This window comes from Takifugu flavidus, chromosome 9 (genome assembly GCF_003711565.1).
Source record: "Takifugu flavidus isolate HTHZ2018 chromosome 9, ASM371156v2, whole genome shotgun sequence".
NCBI lineage: Eukaryota > Metazoa > Chordata > Actinopteri > Tetraodontiformes > Tetraodontidae > Takifugu > Takifugu flavidus.
The window spans coordinates 11491847-11515834 of record NC_079528.1 but is presented as its reverse complement, the minus strand read 5'-3'; the positions used below and the strand labels follow the sequence as shown (position 1 = coordinate 11515834).

At 47.5% G+C, this 23988-nt stretch overlaps 1 protein-coding gene across 3 annotated transcripts in view; it reads right to left on the bottom strand.

Annotated features, from left to right (window-relative positions):
* Positions 1-1008: 1008 nt before the first annotated feature.
* Positions 1009-23988, bottom strand: part of mid2 (midline 2) — a 78235-nt gene continuing 55255 nt past the window's right edge. For all 3 annotated transcript variants that reach the window (XM_057042638.1, XM_057042637.1, XM_057042639.1), the window contains 7 exons: positions 20015-20122; positions 17362-17510; positions 16463-16590; positions 15822-15965; positions 13247-13408; positions 3929-4136; positions 1009-3644 (listed from right to left, as the gene is read on the bottom strand). In XM_057042638.1, the coding sequence (XP_056898618.1) occupies positions 3218-3644; positions 3929-4136; positions 13247-13408; positions 15822-15965; positions 16463-16590; positions 17362-17510; positions 20015-20122 (1326 nt within the window). In that variant the 3' untranslated portion in view covers positions 1009-3217. The remainder of the gene's footprint in view (positions 3645-3928; positions 4137-13246; positions 13409-15821; positions 15966-16462; positions 16591-17361; positions 17511-20014; positions 20123-23988) is intronic.

Sequence of the window (23988 nt, the reverse complement as noted above, 5' to 3'; positions counted from 1 at the left end):
TGTGCGGTGACTAATTTGCTCAAGGCCTTTCCAGGGTCCTGGAGAAGCAGCCGGCTTTCAAACATTGTTTACCTTCAGGTTAGACATTCGAAAGCTCTCCAAGGTCGTTGGGTGTGTGATGTATGTGCGTGACTTGCTATTGATCCCCGAGGGCAATATTTCATATTTTGCAGCGGAGGAAGCTGCAGCTCTGTCACGTCAGTGTCTTTGGTGACATTTTGCCCAGTCTGCCTTAAGCTATAATGAGATCAGGTCGGCCTAAAAGGAAGGAAAACAACAAAATGAGAGTTTGTGCCAGGAGAGGTTGGGACCCAAACATTGCTATACTACGTATTAGATCATGGTCACGGATGAGGGTTTAAAGGGGACAGTCCTGTGAGCCACTCTGAGCTCTTCCTAAAGGCAGCAGGAGATTTGCAAAAACACACGGGTCAGCAGGTCCTGGAGTCGGATCCCTGCACTAATCACTGTTTCTGTTCAGCCTTGGTCCAAAACAAATAAAAGTGGGACACTGGGCAGCATTTTGGAAAGGAGCTTCACATTGACTCCTTTATATTTACGTAGTCTTTTAGCCATTTACTCATAGAGTCAAAGTGGAACTTTTTTTTACAATTTATGTGTCGATTGGAAGTCAAAATACCCTCAAATATGAAGATTTAGAGCCAGTTGAGTAAATTGAGGTGGCTTTAAAACCCAGAAACATTCCAAACCTTCATATCAGTGTTTAAACCTTAACTTTAAAATCAAGATTTTTATTTTCTATACAAAACATTCGTGAGTTCTATCTCATAATATTGATTCTTGATAGTAATGACAATTTAAAGTCTCTCAATTCACCTTTATGTTACAAATGTGTGTTAAATTTGACTCGACACAAATTTTGTTAACATAAAAAACCACTAATATGACACAAAAAAAGTGGTGCATTTATTTTTCCCCTGGTTTTATTACATGACTGCAGAAGGGGAACAAGGCGCCACTGGTGGAAAAAGACTTGACTCAAACACATTTGGGATCAGATTTTAATTGGACTTCAGTTCACATAAATAACATTGGTTCATATATATATTGTACATTATACAATTGTATATACTGTCATATATATTTCCCCCTATGACTTATATTCCTCTCAGGCTAAATTGTTCTATATTTTCTTCTGGCAACAGAAAGCCTTGCATAATTGCAACGGTGCTCTTCTTGTGCTGTTTATCAAGGTCCAAATGCCAACTGGAGAGGAGTGTTTTACTCATGAACTGTAAAAAAGAAATCCCCCAGGAACACGAACAGAAAAGCAGAAAGGAAAACCTACTGTATCGTATAGTCTCTAGGGGATTACACTGCACTACGAGGGGTGGGGAGCTATTGGAAATCATTCACTGTATATATTTTACTGGGTGACTCGTGACACAAAGAAAGAAAGCACTGCAAACTAGCCGATATGCGAATGGACATTTCATGTCTGGAAACCCGGCTAACGATCGCTAATCTTTAACCAGCAGGACTCCCGACACTCCTCCTAGGTCAGTATTGACCTGTGGACCTTAAGTAGTGTGCAGGGAAGTCGTGTCACACAGATCCATGCATCACTGGGTCGTAGCTTCAGCTCAGAAGTACACACAATTCAGTACAAACGCGATCCAGTGACGTGTGAAGTAATTAATAAAAAATGAAGGTAGTCAGGTCAGCTACCGTTCCGCCCCACATTTCCCTGCCACGCCCCCTGTGAGAGCTGCATAAACTATGATACACGTTTGATTGTCTTCATCACCACCTGAACGTCACCCACACAACACAGCTTTCCTCCCAAAAGACGGGTGACACAAGTGTTTTTGGTGTCGAGCAAAAGTGAGTCAGAGATGAAAAACACAAGATCTGGTGGGCCGCTAACCCCCCCCCCCCCGGTGAAGCCGTGTGGGATCCTACAATGATTCATGCAAGTCATCGCGGTATGCCAACCCAAAGAAAACCTGACGTGCGTGTTGTGCGAGTGTGCGCGCGCGCGTGGACGTGTTAACAAATCACAGAGGAAAAAACACAATCATGCCATGACGCCGCGACAAACAGCAAGTTAAAGTGTTCGCCCCCCTTCACCCGAACGCCCCCCATCTTCCCTGAATCACTGGCAACGTCTGAACAGACGTTCACCGTGTTTCCCCGTGAAATCCCGCATGGATATCACCGAAATCATGTCCCTTTGCTAAGCCGGAGGGTCGTGCGGCGGGAAAGTCGCTCCTTTGCTTCTCTTATTGCGAAAAGGTACAAAATACATGCAGACTCGCTCTTAGCAAAACAAAACAACAACATTTTCCCATTTTATTGCAAAACACCAGTTTCTGCTAGGTATTATATCAGCTACCAGGACTCATAAATCATATTTTAAGTATAATTAGTAGCCGGTTGCCACTTTCCCTCCTCATTACTCCCCTTCCAACCTGCGTCGCCCACTTTCATAGAGGGGAAATAGCGTTAATTACAAAGTGCATCATAAATATGTTCAGATCATATTAAAAGTAAACCATCTTTTTGTCATAAATAACACCCTCTCATCTATTATTCAATAAACATCTTATGATACAAGTTGAGTAGTCTGGTCATGTGAATTTACCGCCTGTATTTCCGAGAACTTCCCGTTTACTTCCTGAAACTTGCAAGGACCGCGGCGTCAGGGAGCACTGAGGGGTTACAACACATGAACAGCGCTGGCGCCAGGTGTTCAACCCTGCCAGTAAGCAGCACACGTAAAGGGTCCGTTCCATCAGAACCACTGACACATGTCTTACTAGCAGGCGTTAGCTTAGCTCAAAACACAGCGCGGGCAAAAACGCAATATGTCTAATCGCCCACAACCACAGTGTTGTTTTCCAGTGTTGTTTCAATTGATTGATATTTCTCTGTTCATATGTTGTAACGTCCAACACCAGAACAAACCAAAGAGAAAAGAAATTTTGGACCTTATGGCCCAAATCAGATGTTGGGCACTGCTCTGGGGAGCAGCTGAAGCAGTCAGTAGACCTCGTTTCCACTCAGTGATGGATTCGTGACTTACAGGGTGGCTACGAACTAAAAGGACAGATTTCGACTTTTTCCATAAGACAGTGAAAGGTCCTCTCGTCAGGATGGAGCAGAACTCGGCCGCGTGGCCGGTGACCTTCAGTTCCCCAGTCGGACTTAACAGCCATGGGGGCCTGAGCGGATTTGGCCAAAAGTGGGCCCTCTCTCAGTGGCAAGTCTTCATTCCCGTCAAATAGGGCGACTCCTGTCGGCACAAACCCATCTGCTGCTGCTGCTGCTGCTCCTGAAAATCCGAGGGCACCCCGTCCACAAAGTCGGGCACGGGCAGCCCCGAAAGGATCATGATGGACTTGTTCCAGATCATGAAGGTGGGTACGACGGGCAGGAGGAAGGAGATTTCGAAGGTGTGGATGTGCTGGGAGTTCATGGCGTCGTGAAAGGAGAGGGAGTTGTTGTCGTAGTCCAGCAGGACGCCCAGCCGCCTCAGCTGCAGGCTCGCCTCCACCAGCATCTCTTTGCCATCGTGTCGCACCAGAAAGTTGTTGTTGCAGCGCGAGAACACCCACGAGGACGAGTTCTTGCCGCTCCATTCGTTTTTGGGGGCTGATTTGTAAGCCACGCCGACGGCGTACCTGCGGGGAGAAGAGATTCTTTAAGAAATGCTTTAATGATGCGAGACTACCTCTTTAATGACTCGACTCGCGCAGTCAGGCTACCTCATGCCGAGCACACATTAGACCGAACAGACCCTTTGGGTGTTTCCTGAGCGAGGAGATCTACTTCAGAGCCAATTAGCGAAAAGAATAAGAGCGTTTGTGCATGTGTGAGTTTCCCATCAGCCAAGATTTAAACTTCCCAATCTCAGATGTTCCTGTAGAAAAAAGGAAGAAAAAAGAGGCGCATGTGCGTCTCTTACCACGTGGACGCTCCCAGCAGGACCTCCCAGTAGTGGCAACCACTGTCGATGAAGACGTTCCCGGCGGCGCCGTACGAGCCCGTTCCACTGAAGCGCTCGGGGGTGTGGCTCTTCTTCAGCGAGCTCTCGTCCTTCTCCATGGTCAGACAGTCATTGGACAGACGCAGCTTTTTGTGGGCCGTCTTCGGGTCCAACTTGAAAGGTTGGCCTGGAAAAAAGCGTCACGGCAGAGAAGCCAAAATTGATTAATTAAACTGATAAAAGAGAAGAGGCACGACTGTGTTTACTGGGTGAACGTTTTGGCTGGGCGTCATATTCATCATCTCCCATTGTTAAACAAACAAAACTCAACTTGGACAAGTCGCTACCGGGGGCTGTTTTTAAATATAAAATTGTTTGATGAAGAGCAGGTAAAGGAGCTCCTCGCCAGAATGAAATTTAGAGTGAGAGCAAAAGAACAAATAGAAAATTGGGGTAGCGAGGCACTCACGGAGAACTCGGCAAGAGAAACAAAAACGGGAGGACGTTTGAAACACGAGGACGAGCATCCGGAACTTCAAAAGCTTCTCTCAGCCTTTGGTGAGAGCGTTTCAGAGCGGCGGAGGAAGCCGGCCGGCGTTCTCCTCTTTGCCGCCCATCACACAGACTTGGAAATCATCTGAAGGAGGTAACCTTCTCGGGCTGTGTTTCGGGAGAAGGCGGGGCCAATCGATGGAATCCGGTGGCCGCCATTCAACTTGCACTGACACCGGTAATTTGTGTGTAATGGGTGGAAAAAGGAGAGGGTAAAAGTGGGTGAAGGGGCAGTTAAGGGTCAAGGAAGAGGAGTTGAGGGGATAATATGAATCCCTCCTCTGCATGTGTGTGTGTGTGTGTGTGTGTGTGTGTGTGTGTGTGCAGGCCCAGCATTTAACTCTGACACCTCTCATCTCATTTCCACCTCCCTGAACCCCCCACGACTTCCTGACACACAATCAGGACCCTCTTCCTCTGCCCCTCGCTCCACGTGCCCTCTCTCTTCCCTCATTCTCTGGCTCTCATCCCCTCCAATAATCCGCCCTGTGAGTGTGTGTTGCCGTGCGTGGTTATGAGACGATGAGGCCAACGCGCTGCTGGCAGCCAATTACATTAATGCGCTCTCTTCTTTGAACTGCTTATCGCTGCCAGCGCAGCCATTTCCAAACACTGGGACTCTGTCATGCTTTTCCAGGGGATGACTCCCGGGGGCCGGGGCTGGGTCTGAGGGGTTTGGGGGACGGGGAGGCACACGTGATGGCAGAGGACACGCAGCCGTGCACACGCAGCCGTGCACACGCAGCGTTAACCACGCAAACAGCGGAGCCTGTGGCCGAGTGGAAATGTTGCGAGACAAAGCCAGAAGGATTCGAGTAAACAGGAACAGTCATGCATAATAAGCTCGAGGGGAACCGGTGAATTCTTCCTCTGTTTGGATAAATTATGCATGTAAAGACTTGACTTGAGAGGATTTCTCACAAGCGGAGGACAGGTGTGTCACCGAAGACCGACTGGTTTTAATTGGCACAGCGTTAACAGATGACAGTGGCAAACTGGTGCGAATTTTCTGCTGCAAATCACTTATTTTTCCAGTAGACTTTTAAATTAACCCCCAAAAACAAACAAACACAAGTATCACAACACTTTAAAAAGTTGAATCTGACATTTCTGTTTGACCTTAACTCATCAAGTGCTTAGCGTCCTGGTGTGATCAGGTGATAGTCATGTGACTCAGACAGGAAGTGACTGCTCCACAATGATGGTGTCAGTTACATATATTTTTAAAAACTTGTTTTTCTAATACTGAAGGTAACTTTAAAACCACGTGACAGTTCCAAGAGCTTTCATATGTTATATATTAAGTTTTACCTTTTCTAAAGTGTAAAAGCTGTCTAAACTGGTTTACTGTTAAAATGGAAAAGGAAAACATTGTCCTATAATACTGTACTGCAACAGTCTTAGCATTGAACATTTGAACCCAAAAATCTGCAATTTAGAATATGTTGTTCAAGGGACATAATTCCAGTTTTGAATATTGATTGTCAGCAAAGAAATGGAGGAAATCTAGCCCTCTGGATTTCTTGGTAGTGATTAGACTGTTTCTAATGAAGAGTAATAAAGATGTAATTAGAGACGCTTTAACTGTCAGTGGAGGTGATAAGTGCTCTTTCTAAAACTGGCTCGAGTCTGTAAATGGCTTAAACTCATAATGGAAACTTGTCAAACACAGAGAGGAGGAGAGGAATAAAAGGAGCTGGGGTTGGGAGGACTTTCAGAACAGACACGTCATCTCTGAGCCGTGTTGGGGCTAATTGTGGAAGGATATCATTGGGGTAATAATCGACTTTATTTCAATGCAGTCGGTGTAACTCGCGCAGCGCGCCTTCCCTCTGCTGGAGGGAGTGAGCGGACTCCGTAATGAGGGAAACTGAAAGAGAAAAATCTTTTTTATACACAACTGAACTAGTTCTGCAGCACACACGGAAGCATCGGGGACCTCTAGACGCTCCAGAGATCCAACAAGACCACGTATTAAAAAAGAAAAGCCCGTGTCATTGAAATTCATGGTTGATTTGCAGTCGGACACTTTCATGGTTTAAACATTTACACACCAGCCGGATCAATAATGCATGTTATATGTTGGCATACTGCACTTCACTCACGCTCACATTGCATCTCTTCTCCATGGGATTATTTCATCTCAGTGTCGAGAAAAACAACCTTTTGTGGGAACAAACAGAGGCCAGAGGTGGTTGCCGACGTCGCCCGGAGATGAACTCAGCCATCAGAGAGGAGCGTTTCATGTTACTTTGACTTCCAGCGAATTTGTCGGAGCAGGGGCACCATTTCAGGAGAAACTTGCACGTTGCGGTGAGAAACACATGCAGTTTCCCAGGGAAATATCGAGGTTTCCTGTTAAATATCAGCTCTGGTTTGCTTTATGCTGTCAGGAGGCCGAACAGCCACAACAGTAACGGCATATAAAGCTAAAAATAGCCCTCCTGTCTGGTCTGTCCCTGAGTTCCGTCGATCTTGTTGCACTGGACTCAGAAGTTGTAAAGACATGTGCATAGATGCATGTACCTTCTGATCCTACCCTCTCAAGTGTTGAACACAAGGCCTCTTTCATCTAAATCCTCTCTGGTACTTCATGTTTCATCAAGCCGTGGAAACATTTGAACAGAAGCAGGTTCGTGCACCACTCAACCACCTGGACATGAACTCCTGCCGGCCTGCGTTTGGCTGCCAGCACAGGCACTTCAGATCCACACACACACACACACACACACACACACACACACACACACACACACACAGACACTCTGGTGTGTTTGCAGACTTGTTGCTTTGTGCAAACAATGCGGATGCTCAGAATAGTTGACCGACAGCGTGATGAATGACATTAAGTCAACAGTCCAGTGTTTAACTGTCAGCACAGTAGCTGCCCGAAGGAAAGCGAGCATGAATTTAGATTAGTTGTTGGTTCCTGCGTAAACAACGTGCTGGCTCAGATTAGAGCTCCGGCTGCAACATCCCCGCGTGCTGCAGGGTGGAGTCTGACCTCTCACCCTCCTGCGGCTTTGTGAGTGCAAAGGGGACTGTGATGGAGATGGTCAGATACCAGGGACGTCACCGTAGGACCTTTTCAGAGCGTCGATATTTCTCTGTGCAGGTTTCGCAACCGTAAAGAGGTCATATTATAATCTAGATTGCAGAAAGGTATAAAAAGATTTAGAACTTTACTTACCTTTACCTTCGCAGCTTTACTAAAGGCTTTTGATCAGCTTATCTTCAATAAAGCCTTTAAAAATGTGATACTAATGATAAAACCAAATCACCCAAAGGAAGATTTGGCCTCTGTTTCAGTCGCCGGTGACTTGATGACCGGATGAGTGAGGAGGCTGCAGACCATTAAAAGTCTGTGACCTACATACGATGCTGATGCTTCTGCAGCGTCCTCTTCCTCTGTCATGGATTAACACACAGCTTTCCTGCTCCTCTACGGTGACTCCGCTCAGGCGAGCTCCTCTCACCAGGAGAGCCAATTAAAACTTAGAAGCACAACAAAACTCAGGTAAATTAGCTTCTATTGACGAGCGACCAGATTCAACTGTAATCCCGTGCTTAAAAATAGACTCTGGGCAGAATGTGTGGCTTATAACCATTGATCGGGTTGATCAGAGAGGCCTTGCGCTGAATTTAGAATAGATTTCAAAGTGTTTCAATTACAAAAAAAGTCAAAAGTGGTTTACAGTTGACAGACTGTACCTGGCCTGCCGTCCATGTGTTTACATCTGGAGCGGGCAGTGGGGGTGCGTGTTAGAGGGCACTCATGTCTGCAGACACTCATCCCTGTAAAAAGCTATTTGGTGTCTTCTATCCACTCAACACTCTCGCTCCTTCTCACTCACAGTCTGCCACTTTTGATCTACTTTCTTATTCTGGTTCGCTGCAGAAACCTGGCCATAGTTCGCTCCAGGGTTAATGTAGTGTTATGGTCATAGTAATAAAAGTCACACACTCACTCTCTCTCACACACACGCTCTTCTTTGTCATCCTTAATTCATGGCTCTTTCAAAACCAGTGAGTTACTTCACGTGTTGTCTCCAAGAACCTATCAATAATACGTCTGCAGGACGTACTACGGCACGAGTGCTGCTGCTCGCTGCTCACGGTCCGATGAATGGCTCGTGAGTGGGGCGAGTTTAGCGTCACCCAAAAAGCCTTTGAGAGCTTTAAAGCTGCATATTGTGATTTTGAATGCTGTTTTCTTCTCAGCTCAATTGTCTGAAGTTGCACAGAATCCGCGGAACCGCTGGGAGTGCAGCGCGGATTTGGCACATTCAGACATGCATACTTCATGAGGGCAGACAAAAGAGTGCAGTTTAGAGTAAAACCAGAATTAGTGCCAACGTGCACATGTCTGCAGTGACGATTGAGCCGCTGAAAGAGGAAGTCTTCACACGCAATCAACAGAACCATCACGGTTGGGTCAAACTCAACATCTGATGATGGCCGTGTGTCAGCATGAAGCAAGAATGTTCTGCTTCATGGTTCTTTGGAGTTTGCATGTTCTTCCTTTTCTGAGCGGGTTGTTATCTCCTGAAGTCCAGAAACATTAACATCAGGGTGGCAGGAGGGTACAAAATAGCCTATGATTGTGTGTCCATGGTAACCAGTAGGCGATCAGGAGCAGGAAATGATGTCATTCTGTGAACTTTAGAATAGAAAAGCCACTGCCTCGCCATCTTCTGATGTTTAATTATCATCCTATGAGTTTTATTCGTGACATTTCTGCAGTAGGACATGCAAGGACAGTGATCCCGACATGCACAGATGCATGCTGGGAACGTGACAGAAGCCCTATAAAATAATCCAGATTCACACTGTCAACATATTTGCTGGCCTTATACTTATTTTACTCACTCTGTAACTTGATTTACGCTGTAATAGTTTTTTGAAAGTCAGTTTGTTTCTGGCTTTTCGGCTGTTTCTCAAGTTTGTTGGCTAAAGCTGGAAATTGTGGCAACAGACATTCTTTGTGTGGGATTTTGGCAACAATTCCTCAGCTCGGCCTAAAGTTGTGGCATCTCGACATGGAAAACGTCTCTGGGAAAAACTGACAGATGGTGTAAGGATCAAAGGGAGGGCACCAGGAGACCAGATCATATGCCATAGCCAGGGGTAACATGGGACCCTGAGCCAAGAGGAGGGTGAGAGAAGGACAAAGAGGGAGGCAGAACGCAGAGATCGAGAACATCCGCTGTTACAGTGAAGAGGATGAAATACGTCTTGCTTCATCCCATCATAAACCTAAAAACTGGTCATAAACACTGCTTGTTCTACTGACATTTACAGTTAAATTGTGCAGCTGTGAAGAGGAACTGAAGCGCTGGGGTTTTTAATTCTTCCCCAATCTAGAATTTTCCTCTTATTTTGGGAGCTCCTGTGTCAAACTTAACATTGTTTCCTACAAACTGGAGGTCATGTTCTGATTGTGTTTTGGTAAAGATCAGGGTTGACTGGTTTCATGCTACAATCACCAAGGAAACGCACGATCCCACCTCACATGTGGATTACTTTCTATCTCTGTTTAGAAAGTGAGACGCTGCCACCTAATGGGCTGGAGTGTGTCATTGTAGCATTACACAAGAGACGTTGAGGGTGGTGGTTAGCGTAGCTGCCTCCCAGCAGAAGGTTCTGGGTTCGAGTCCAGCTTGAGTCTTTCTGTGTGGAGGCCCCACGGCTGTGTGAAAAGTATTCGGAGACACGTGTGTGACAGAATGATGCTCATGTCCTAAGATACACTTGCGACTGCTGGGAGAAGCCCCAGAAGTGGCGGTTAATAAATGATCCAGCGTCCATATATCATGGATGGAGCTTTACGACATCCTCAAACTACTTCGAGTGATGTTAAACTGATCGTGTGGTTTCCGCTCACCTTTGTGATTTTATATTAGGCCCCCGTTACGCAACGTGCAGCATTCACGCCGATTTCATAGTGCGGAATTAAGGAGCCGCTTGCTTTTCTAGACGAGGATAAGCTGAGCAACTCTCACAGTTTGTGAGTGACGCGTCGCTGCGTTTGACGCTTTGCAAGCAGCCGCCGCAAATATGATGATCTTAAGCCGAGAGCCCGCAGTCTCTCATCTTGAAAATGTGACAGCTAAACCCGCCAATCTCGCCGCAAAGAGAGGGAGCGAGAGGAGGGAACGAGAGAGCGGGAGTATAAGCAAAAGCATAGCGCTGCTAGTTCACAGGTCGGAAGCTTGTTACCAGAGAGGGAAGCTAACAAGAGTTCTACTTCCACATCTAATCCGTCAACACAGTCCAAAACTGAGAATCTTTAATCGGAATATCAAATCAGGGCGGAAGGAAGGAGGGAGGGATAAGGAAAGGAGAGCGGGCCAAGGCATAGAAGAAAAGATTAAAACCCCAAGTGTTTTTGTTTTTATGAAAGCCTTTCCAATCTGCTGGAGCAGAGAGAAACACCGGTTGCCAATCAGGAGCTCGGAATCCCAAACGTCTCTTGGCTAACAGAGGAGAGAGGGAAATGCGAGGAAGCTTGAGTGGAAGTGTGGGAAGTCTCATCGCTGTCTGGGAGAACCCAAAAAATCAACGCTAACCTGATTTGCTGTCCTTGAGCTTACGGTTATGCCTCCGCTAGAACTCGAGCAACACAGTTCCTATAAAGGTTTTACAATAAAGCTGAAATGAAGGCCAGAATGGAGGGAGAGAGAGAGGGAGAAAGAGAGGGAGAGAGAGAGGACCACACTCATCTCATTTCTATGTGTCAGAGCAGGGCATTACAAATTGAAGTGCTACTGAGTGTTATTTATTCGGCGCCCATAAGAGGTCTGACTGCCAGGCCCTGATACCCTGCTCTTCACCTCTAAACGCTCCCTGGGTGCATGTCATGCCCACATCCCACCGAGGCAGTAATCCACTCTAATGCCACCAGAAATAAATTAAAGCACTGGCAGGCTCTGAGGCCCCCGGGCAGCGTACGGCTGTGAGAGTTTGACTCCTGGGCGGTTGTGTTAAATGCAAGAGGGGCTTAGAAGTTGGTTTTAAAGTACCGGAGGGTGCTACCTAAGCACGCGGACGGAGGGACCTTTGACACCCTTTACCAGGACGGATCTTAAACGGCAGGTGACCATAAACTGCGAAATGGGTGCAGCGTGGAACATCTGGTAAAGGATCATTTAAGAACAGAACCTCCTCATCTTTCAGGGTTGTTTTGCAAATACCCGCATGGCGTGTTTGGTGCTGGCATGGCGGGCCGATGAGTAGACATTCAGCTTTTTCTGTTAAAATGTGTACAGCTGCTTGGTTCTGATTTTAAAGCTACTGCTGGGGGAGGAACCACTTGAATAAGGGTTCCATCAACCTAAAAAGCCTGGGATTAAAACACGCTGCCGATGAGAATCAAAGGTGCTCCAAAAGAGCTTTAGGCTGACAAACAGAGCGTTGACACTGCCACACAGGGAAGTTAGGGCTTTTTAATCCTCCTTTTTCCCGCCGAAACCTTGATATCCTCATCAGATTTGCTGTGTTTCGTGAGCGTCTGAAGTGTGCAACACTGAGGAGGAGCGAGAAAAAGGGGGAGAGTGTTGATATTTGCTTCAGTGTCTGGGAGAAGTGGCGCTCATCTCTGGAGACGAGCAGTTTCCCACACAATATTTCACACAGCAGAGTGTATCCAGATTACAGCTAATCCTAAATGCCACAGCCAGATTCCTGAGAGCAGCCTGTTGGCATATCCCCTCCACTTTAGCTCCACTTCACTGGCGCCGCCGTTTAATGCGAGGGTTGAATTTTTATTAGGCACCATTGAGGCACATAACCTAAATTAGCCGTGTCGCTGAGGTTTTAGCACTTCCTAAACCACGGCCAAGTCAGATGCAGAATATTCAGATACCTCTTCTTCAATTTGATCCCTGCTTCTATTTACTGCGTCGACACAGGAAACCAGGAGGCATAAAAAATTAAAATAAGCCAAGGAAACAGAAAGAAACAAACACGGGGATGGAAACGGCATAGAGATTGTATGAATTAAACATCGTCTCTCATGGAATTATAATGACAAACATGTCCTGATTATGAACTATGAGCAAAAAGAACGGGTCAAACATGAGATTTAGTCTAAATTTAGATAGATTGTGCATTTGAATGAAGTGTGAAGGCAATTGAAGCGCAAACTGTAAAGAAGCGTTTCAAATATTGACGCTTGCTTTTAGCAATATGATGCAATGTCAGACCACATCACCGTATGCGTTTTTGACTGCTTCGTTTAAGACGCCATGCCTGCGGGGACTTTAGAACGAGGGAATCCGCAGGCACGTCGGCCCCCCCCACCACACGCTCCTGCTTCCAGATCAGTAACGTTGTTCCACAGACACAGCGTCAGACAGGCAGGTGCTTCGCAGCTACAAGGAGAAACCACTTCGATGTTCGTTCCTCTTATTTTACTGACGTCTGCAGCTGCTGCAACGGACCAGTGCTGCACGTGTTTCCTGAAGGATGGAGGAATGGTTTTGCCCAGCAGCAGCAACACTGGGGGGGGCCCTTTCCCCCCCACCGCCTTTGTTGACATCTTCAAAGTGACACCAGTAAATCAAATTGTGGGAATTAAAATCCGGTTCAGAACTGCTCCCCTGTTCTGAATTTGAAAACCTAATCTGATGAATCTTTAAATCTCTTTATTGAAGTTAAAAACAGCTTTTAAATTGGTTTTTTCCCCCACATATTCCACATATCAAAGCTTATTACAAACAGCCTGAAATATTCACATCCACTTACTGTTGGTTTTGAGGCGGGCCGGCTCACTGTTGCGGCTGCCTGCCTGGTTGATCGCCTTGACAAAGAAGATGTAACGGGTGCCGCTCTGCAGGCCGTGAACCGTGTAGTGGTTCTGCTTGATGTTTGGGACGATCATCCAGCTGTCCGCCGAGTTGTACAAACCTGGCAGAAGACGCACAGAAGACACGTATGAGCCTGAGCCAAGAACCTGAAACAGCCCCCACCGGAGCCCTGACCCGACTCAGCCCGGGTGAGCTGCAACTGCACAGTCGGCGTGCGTTGCTAGCACGCCATCCCATTACCTCCCCCGAGGTTTAATGAGGGGCGCTTCCCCCGGGTGACGGGATGCGTTCGCAAAACTGAATTTTTCCCCATTAAGAAAATAAAAGGCCTTCGCACAGTCTGACGAGCGAACGCCTGAGTGCCAAAGAGAGCGACGGCCTTTAATGGCGGTAATGGCGTGTGGAAGGTTGGGTATTACCACGCCGCCCTGACAGGTGAGCTTTGATTCACATCAGCTTCCGGCATCTAGGCTGCATCCCACTGTTCAGCTTTAACAGGAAATCCCAGCTTAGGAAACAGTTTGTAACGGTGGGGTTCTGGCTTAGGCTCCGGTGCTGTTAACAGAGATACCAGCACAGTTAAGACCACAACAGTGGGGGGGGGGCAACCCCCATGTTCACGGCGCCATCCTGACCGCACGGCCGCGGTATTGCACCACAGGTCGGCACGAGCGGGACTGAACGCGGATTAAATGTCATTTTCTCGTCTTCCTCTTCAGGACGGCAGCAGCAAAGCAGTAACAGCGGAGCTCTCAGGGCCACGGCTGCCCCCCCCCCCCCCCCCGGTGGGGACACTGTGTGAATAATTGAACAAGATGGCAGCAGCATTTATAAGTCATAACTGGGACTCTGCTTGTAAAAATAAATACCTCACAGGACGCAAACAACGCCTTAAGAAGAGACGCCATGAAGTATGAATGAGGGAAGGACTCTCAAACGACCAGCTGACGTGACATTTTTACATATCTGCAGGTGTCCAGGAGCTTTTCTCAGACAAATAAGAACACAGAGGGCGGAGGGATTACACACATTACACCTCAGGTGTGCCGAATGCAGACACAAGCGACCACTGGCTTCATCTGCGTTCACTTCAGCGGGTTCTAGACGAAACGGGACGAAGCACACTCGTTCCTGCGTTCGGGTTCGTCGGGGAGGCTCCGTCTCATTTAAAACTGGAGATGAGGAAGTAGGACGTCACGTCTCTTTCCATTTTGGAAGCTTTTGATCTCCGCAGCACCTCTCCTTTCTCACAGAGCCAAACTGGGTCAGTACACAGCGATGCTCTGTTGCTGATTTGGCTCCACGAGCACCGGGCTCTCCGGCGGAAGCGCCTTGGCAAACGCCGCCGCTTCAGAGTACAGAACAGCACCTGAAGGCAGCGCGTGAAACGGAGAAGGGACAGACAGATGTTGCGTGCGAGGTGAGGTCACATCAGGCTGCTTCTGGAGGAACTCATGTGTGAGGCATTAGAAAAATAATACAGGAATGAAGCGGGAAGTGGAGCAGTGGCAGGTGGACCACCGTGAGTGGATAATGGCGACTTAGTGGAGGTGAAAATGAGCACTTTGTCACATTAGGACATGATTGATGCACATTATGGTGCGTCCTCTTCCTCCACTCTTCCTCCCTCTGCAGCTCGAGTGTCACAGCCGTTTGAAACACGGGGATCCATTTCAGCTGAAATAGACCGAGTGAATCAGACATTCAGCGGTGCGCCGCAAGAGTCCTCTGAGATTCACAGGAGAAGTCGAGAAATGGAGCTTCGTCTGCCACACCACTCCAGTTTTTTCTTTTTTTTTACTGCAGCATTTTACTCTCTGAGTTTACGAGTGGCTAAACGCTCCCACTTGTGCTGCTCCTTTCCTTTCGCCTGGCCTGATCCTGAGCTTTGGCTTACCCAGTGAGGAGGTGAAAGAGGAGGCCCTGCCTGTGCACGAACATCCAACCACAGAAGAAGATGACCGACCCTCTTCAGCTCCTCTTCTTCCACCTGGGAGTGCTGCTGTGGCGTTGGCTGGCACCTTTTCGGTTGCCATTCTGGAAGTTTTTGTGGTGAAATCCCACTCTGTCTAACTCTTCTGTTGTATTTAAATACAAGAAGCCCAGAATCCGAAGCCCTGAAAATCTGGGTTACGCAACAGGATGTGCATGAAATATTGAAGACGTGAAAATGTGAAGACTGAGCGATGTTGAAAGTATCACGCTCCAGTTTTGTTCTTTCAAATGGTGCGTTCAGGGACCCTGGATCCTGCACATACGTGTGTATCTGCACCGACACAAGATGCTGCATGACACCAACTTAAATATGGATCGTTCCGTCTGCCAGAACACAGACTCAGCTGTGTCAATTAAACACCCCCCCCCCCCCCCATCCATACCCAAATAACCAGGACTCAGTGCCACTGAAATCTGATCTTCTCTAAATGCTTCAAATAGCCAGTTTGGTGGAAGAGAAATGACTCACTTTAACTGGCTAAAACACACATCAGTTTGTGCACGGAGGCGTGACTCACTGATGAAGTTGGTCTGGCCCGTGTAGATGGTGTACTGCAGCTCATAGGAGGTGACGCTGAACTCATCCTCCGACGTCCAGTGGACAGTGATGGTGTCGTGGGAGGCGGTGCACAGCTCTTCTCTTATCGATGGCGGGTTGGGCGCTGCGCCGGGAGGAGGGAACAATAACACAATTAAAATAGTGAAGCTGCACGTCACGACAGGCATATTCTCATCATGTCACAGCTAAGAACCAATCAGGTGTGGATCCACCTTTCCCTTTTGTAGCAAACATAACGTGCATCAGCCCTCCGCCCCAGTGTTGTGGCCTGATCGAATGCAGAACGACCAGGAAATGAAAACAGAAGCTGCTGAGATGCAGTCGGCTGGTGCTTTCGAGGGACACTGCTGATAATTTGCAGATCAAGGTCGAAGGCTGGATTTGTAAACATCCCACATTAAAAGCTAATCGGAGCGGAGCACTGGTGCCGCCCAAGGTCCCACCGCAGATTTCACTTGAAGATATCAAATGGGGCGAATCAGGGTTAAAGCGGCCGGAAAGTCTGAACCCCCCCTCACAAAAAAACAAACAACAAAAAACAAAAACCCACAAGCGATTTTCTCTCAGAGTCGGCGCCGCTCGGACCAGACGAACACGCACCTGTCAAGTAGTCCAGTCCTTCCAAAATCTTCTTTTCCCGGGAGAAGTCCAGCGCAAAGTTGTCAAACGCCTCATTCAGGTTGACGTCCGGGATGAGTACCTGGGAGGAGGCCGTCGCCATGGCAACCCTTTCAGAGGGCGATCGTGACACGGCGACAGCGAGAGCAGAGGAAATGAAAGGACGTCAGGGAAGATGGAAGAGGGGGATGGAAGGGTGGAGAAAGAGAAGAGAAAGATGGAAGAGAAAGAAAAAGTGAGCAGAGAGAAAAGTAAAAAAGTAAATTTAAAAAAACAAGTCGCAGCGACCAATAGCTGCAGAGCCTCTCTTCAGTGGGGGGAAAACAATTTGTCCTTACAGATTCCCAAAAAATAAGAACATTCTCCAGCGATGCTGCGCAGGGTTAGCTTAAAATACAGGAGCTGCTACCCAGGCAGCAAGGGGGAGAAGATGCAAGGGAGGAATTTAACAGATGCACCGGTGTCGAGGAGATGAAAGGAGGTGAAATCAGTCAAAATTAAGCACAGAGACCCCAGAGTTTTTAAGAATTGAATGTAATAAACTGTACTGGTAGATGTAGGACAAACCAGGGTTTGAACGAACCAATCGGCTGCAGCCACTAACGGGCTGTTTTCACTGTCAAACGCTGCCTAAAGAGGGTTATTCTGTGGAGGTGATGCAGAACAGCCAGCATCTCTGAAACTAGAACTCTTTAGGCGTTCAGAGAGCTTTTAACCACGCCAGGAGTCGTTATCTTACATCCCATCTACACTGGGAAGACCAATCGATCCAGAAAATCCCTCTGACTGTAAATCACTGTTAATCTCCAATATCTGTCTCCTTGCTTGTGAGTGTGAGTCGATGGAGCCCGGAGAAGCGGCCGACCTTCAGCATCTCCCACCTTTCTGCTACGTTTCGGGCGGTCTGGAGGAAGCGGGCGTGGTCGTTCTCCTTCAGACTCTGCTCCGCCTGTGTGATGAGGGTGCTGGAGCGCTCCAGACACTGGCGGCAGTTGGCGATCTGCTGCGCCAGCTTGCGTAGCTTCATCACCTGCAAACGCAGAAGCGCAGGTCAGGAAGCGATGCGAAGGCTGTTTTCCCCTCCGTTTGCTCTTTTGTGCTTATCTCTTAAAGCTGCATATCTAAGATTGGCTGGCGCTCGGCCAACACTGCGTGTCTCGCTTTATTCCCGAGAACAACAACACGAAAACAAACACCGTGACTCAACGGGAATCTTGGACAGAATGCTTTGGATTCCGATCAAAAGAGCCGCCTGCCAGAGAAATCCTGTGAAAGTATGTGAAATTAATTATGTTTCAGAAGCAGAGAACAGAGGGAATAACCCCCCCCCCCCGAACTCACAGTCACCTGTGTGTGGAGCACGTATGACTGAGCTGTGAACACCACCACAATAATCACCGACAGACGACCCGCCGGCCAAACATGATTAGCTCGTAAACGCTGCAGCTAAACCCTCGTCCCGCCGTGTAAACCTGATTTATTTAGTTTTTATAAAATTGTTATAGTCCAGTTCTATAAAGTGACAGAGAAACTGACTCTTAGGAGACTTAAACCACAATTCAGAAAGTAATTAGACTAAACACGCACACATTTGGTGTTCATCTTTCAAATTAAAGGTCCAGAGTGTGACGGGACACCCCACACATCCCTTAGCAACGGGGAGGGGGGGTGTGGAAAATAGACCAACATTTGTTCAATTTGCTCCATGAATCTAAACATGAATGTTTCTAACTTTCAGGTTAATGTCCACCTTTTATGCAGAGGACCAGGACAAATATGGAGGCAGACGGGAAATGACTGAGACAGGAAGTTCGCCCTGGTTATGGGTTCGCGGTTAAACTGACCCCACAGACTCGTTATTGTCACAACAACATTGTGAGCATTAAATATAACAGCAGGGAAGAGACAAACGGCGTCAGGCATTGTTCTAGTCTGGCACGCTTGTGTGACCCCCCCACACAGGAAGTACAAAGTTATGCTAGTCCTGAGGACCCTGAGAAGATCTCACTCCTTCATCCCAGGCAGCTAAATTGAGGAGGCCGGTCCCTCACATCAGGAGCCCGCCAGCCTGCCGAATGCTGTTTGTGTTGACTGTCATTTGTCCCTGGATGTTGCGTAATCTAATATCCGACCGACCAACAAGGAAGCCATTTAATGCTAACTTGAAATGAAAGCAATACATTCCCGTTCATGGCTGCTCATGTCCCGAGTTCCCCAAATGAAATTAATTAAGTGAAGCCGTCCGCAGGAAATGGGAGCCTCGAGATTTCAGGCAAGGGTGCGCGGGCTGCTGCAGACTATAGCAGATTAGCTTTAGCTGCGGCGTCTGAGATCGGCGATTACAGGTGACCTCGGTGAAGTTCACAGGCCCCGGTGTGTTTTGAATCTAAATGTCGGCATCCTTTTGAAACGGGAGCCGACCAAATTACTTCTCCCTTCACCTCTGATTGCATATTCCTTCTCCGTGGCCATGCTGGAGCTCGCCCCGCGCTCGTGGGCCCGCGCCGCTCGTCAAGCTGCCTCGAGAGCTGTCAATTTACCGTCATTTTAAACCTTCAAACGCGACATCTCGCCGATGTTTTTTTTGTTTTTTGCAGTCAATACGCAGGGGCTGAAGTGGCGAACGCCAGCGAAGGATTAGTCATATTGTATTTATAGCGAGGCATGGTTGCTTTCAGGCCTTTAATTATGCAACTGAGGAAGATTTAGGAGGGGAAAAAACAGATACAGTGGAGATGCTCTGAAAGCTTGTTTCGAAAATAAATAAATAAACACAAAAACGACCCTGCACTTAATTCCTGCGCCTGGGAACGCTGCTAAGGCCTCTCCATGGGGAGATTTAATGGAATTATAAATAGAAGTCATCGCTCCGTCTCTGGTAAATCGCCCCTAATCTGTTGTCACTTAAACGACATTTGAGAAGGTTGTTGATGACACAAGTCAATCGGCGGGGATCGGCGCAGCAAACAATCGCCGTAGCGACGACGACGCGCACCTCTCACATATTCAGGACACCATTTCAGAGTTTACCTGAGTTTACCTGCGTGGTTCCCTTCAAACATAAGCTGCTTTAAACAGGAGAGCTTCAGCCGTCCTGATGGGTTCACAATGTTCAGGTTAAGTGTGAACAGGGTTGATGTTGAATGCTTGGGGATCGCTCCTGTCGTGCGTTCAGTTCATACTTTGATTGAAATGTCGACTCTTTTGCTTCGGTTTTGGCAGAATAAACGAGCCGAGCGCCTGTCGGCCTGACGTGAGCATCTCCAGAAGCCAGTTCCAGCAGTTCAGGATACTGGGGAACATGTAGTTGACGTGTCACTACAGGAAGTGCCAGCAGTTGGCTGGTGTAATTCTGGGCTCTCAAGTTTAGTTGAGCAACTGCGCAAACACGGGGAACGTGGATCAGCTCAAACAGACTCCAGATCCTCAAGCGAGCCGACTGGATGCGGCGTGTTTGAGGTGAACAGGGAGCCAGCGCGACAGGAAGAAGCAAAGGCTCGTTCCTGTTTTACTGGTGCGGGAACATGTACCTACCTTTGATTCTTTGATCTTGACGGCGATGACCTGTTTCCTCTGGCGGATGATCTCCACGAGCTCGTCACACTCCTCCACCAGCTTGGCTTCGTGCATGGCTGTGTTGACCTGGACAGACGAGCAGGCACACGCTCTAAATGACGCTGAAGTTGCATCGAAACTGAAAAAAGACGAACCTAGCTAGCAAAAAAACGCCTCTCCCCACGTTGTGGCTCTAGGCCCCGAGCCGCCCAGGCATCCCATAACCACCTCACGTCTCCAAACACATGAAACCAGCCAAGTTTCCACTCGTGTGGGTGGACAAAAACTCCGAGTGTATCTTGAACTGGTTTACTGAATCACTTCCAACAGCCTGACTGGTTGTCAAGCACAATAATGGGGGGGGGGTGATGCACCAGTCGGGATGACAGTAAAAACACAGCCTAGCAGCAGATCTGCATGACCCACATCCTTCTGTTCTGCTCCTGTCGCCTCACCCAAACCTCCCACACAGTTCTGCCACTGCAGGTGTAGTGACGCTATTCACCTGCAGGGGGCGTTTAGCAAAGACATATTTTTGGAAACGGCAAATTTATTAGATTTGTGCTCAAGAAACTCATAGATGGGATGGAAATTAATTATGAGCATTCTGTTAATTAATTAGTAGGTTTCACATGGCTATTAAAGCAGACGACCCCATTAACCTACATTCAGTATCACGACCGCACGTCAGAATTGCTCTCACTGACATGAAAAGTTAATCAGCAAGTGAAAAGTATTCCACTAAAGGGTGGATGCTTGTGATGAAAATGCCCCCCGTGGCAGTAACCCCCCCGCTCCTCTCCATGGGGGGCAGCGATCAATTATCACAAACGTTGAAGTCATAATCAGGTAATCAGATCTCGCCCTCACCTCACCGTGCTTTTAACACCATGACAACTGCGAGACAAACAGTGCGTGAAATTACATTTCTATGAATGATGAACTGATTATGGGAGTTATCAGGTGAAAAGCAGCCAGTTATGAAGGGAAATGAAAGAATCCTGAAATATGACGTTAGCTGATTGAATCGACGCCTCAGGATCGTCGTACTTCACACGGTTGTTCCCGCAACTCATTTAGCTGCATTGACATAAATTGGAATGTACATTAGCACAAATCTGTAGCCATGAGTGACAGATGTTACTGCTGGAAAAGTTGCTCTTACGTACTTTTATGTTTATGTGCAGTTTGCCTGGAAACGGCTCGATTAAGACAAGAATAAATCAGTCCGCATTATTAGATTGTGGAACTGAAGCGGTCTTAAACTACACAGCTACACTTTAATCGAGAGCTGCTAATCTCCACCCACTCTGGACTATTTCAGAACGTAAACGCTGGTGCGAGCGGACAACCACCCTGAACCCAAACGGCTCTGTTGATACGACGATTTCACATGGATCGCTTGACTCGCCCCCATAAATAGCTAACAAAATCAGTGGCGTCGCTAATATTCATGAATTATTCATCTCTCGTCATAAGCTGCGCTACAGTTGCAGTGTTCAAACACGCGTACACGCAAACCTGTTTTTAAAAAAAATATTTAATCCTCAAACACACCAAATAGCAACTGTGCTGTTACACGCTGATGCAAATTGGACATAATGGCGGCCGAACGCTTGACTCATTTGTTTTAGCGTGAGAGGTCGAAACATACACAGCAGATATGTCACCGAGCAACCAATCAGCTGATATGAGTGTGTTTTATGCCTCAGGCAGACAGTGTTGGTGCAATACGAATGATGACAGGAGAATAAATGGCCTCCACACACACCTACAGTATGCAAACGAGCGCCTGCTCTCCTCCCTCCTGTCTTCTTTTCACCGTCTATCTCGGCTCTGCCTCCATCTCACCTGCCCCAGTTTGGCTGCGTCTCATCGACCTGTCTGACAGAGGCCCCCGCCACCGCCACCGCCCCCCCCCCCCCTTCATCTCTCAGGGATGATCTTTTCAAACAGCAGAAATGACTCTGCCTGACAGCCCCATCTCTGATATCCACTGTGATACTGGAGCTGGAACGCCACTCTCTTTACCGATGTAAGTTAGCTTGACACTCTGAACTTTGATCACGTTAAAGCCTTTCAAAAACAGCTTTTTCGGGGTTTGAAATTCCCTAATAAATAAGGATTTTCAGGACACCTGACAGCAAAGACTCATGGAAGGTTATGTTGAGGAGGCGAGTTGTTGTCAGCAGCTGTAACTCGGGACAGTTGGGAGGAAACTCTCAACAACTTCGACTCAACTTCAGAGGGGGACCAAAAGTCAAAAGCAAGAATGGAATCAACGCACCACTGATGTGCTGCCAGAAGTTTGCATAATTGACTTAATCTGCTGAACACGATGCTCCAAATTTTATCCATAAAAAGACAGAATCAAGGAAAACATTCGAGGTTTCACGCTAATTAAAACACACTGGAAACGGCGGCGGCGTGTTTGACGCTACGGTAGGTAAAGAGGGGATGAAGAGACCTGCGGGATTACACCACCGTCGTTTCTACAGCCACCATTTACATCCAGCTAACAGCGCCATCAAATTCAGAAAGACGGTCCGGGGTTAATGAGTTTAAGCCCGGCTGTGTAATCCCAGCTTTCAATTAAAACACATGATTCTTTTCTCATGATTCTTTTCTCACTCTGTTCCTGGGCTGATATAATAACGTTAAGGCTCTGATATAATGATCAGGCAGAGCAAAAGACCAAGATGGAGAATCTCGGTGGAAACAATGAAATCGGCACATCCGGAGCAGCCAAAGAGTGGCGAAAGTTCACATCTCTCAAGTCAGCGGTGTGCCGGGGTTGTGCACGAATGTGAGGGAAAGCGACTGTGAAATTTCCAAAGGAAATACATGGAAATCTACTCAAAAGCCACGACTGATGATAAACAAAGCAGCGAGCGTCCTTGGAGATGTCCGGGAGGGGAAAAACTCCCGAGGCTCTAAATGCTAACTGGCAGGAACACATTAACGCTCTTTGAGAAACACGGTTGTGCTACTTTTTTCCATAAACAGACACCCATATTTTTGAAGATACAAACAAACACTAAGCATCCAAGCTTCTGGTCCGGCTTAGCACTTAGCATCAGTCGCGGTTCCGTCAGCATTTATCCAAGATATAAGCAGGAAAAGATGTCTGCCAAAAATACGCCGCCTCGCTAAAGCGACGCGACAGTTGCTATTCAGGGACTTGCTACATAACACCTGCGATATCCATAACATATAAACACGTGAGCTCAGGGTGAGGGCATTGAGCACAATTTAGCAAACTGACAGTGAACATTCTTAAAACAGAATAAGATGGAGCCTATCCATCTTTTCCAAGGCTGAAAAGAAGACAACTCCCTGAAGGGAACCTCAGGAGGACGAAGCTCCATCTCTGCTCTGAGAGCTGATTCACTCTGCGTTTGATCAGGTTTTTTTTTTGGCACCAACACAATATGATGCAAACGAGCAGGAGGAGAAATCCAGGTCATGCTCAGAGCCCTACAGACAATTCTTACTCTGCACAAATCTTCCTCTCTGCCAAACCTCTCTGCTGTATATTTCATGGAGTAGCTGCAGAGGATTGTGGGTCGTGGTTTTCTCCCCCTCGCGCCCTCCAGAGGAAAGATCATATCATTATATCCTCACTTACATGCATTATCTTGCAGCACGACTGGTGTTAATAATTCAAACCTCCTTCTGAAGATGAGAAGCTCTGAATGGGCCCTGGAGCAGAGCACATCCTCCTGCTCCTGCTCCACGCGTCTCCGGCTTAAACAAACGGCGAGCGTCCGCAGGACGTCCTGACAGCGAAGAGCCCTTTCTCCCGCTGAACGGTAATATTAACGAATCACACGCATGGACGCGGGCGCCATTTTATTTTGATTGAGCGGCTGCGCGAGGATGTTTTTCCTGAAGCTGGGAGTGAGTTATAGAAAATTGAGTCAGCTAATAAGGACTGAAACACGAGGGTGTGT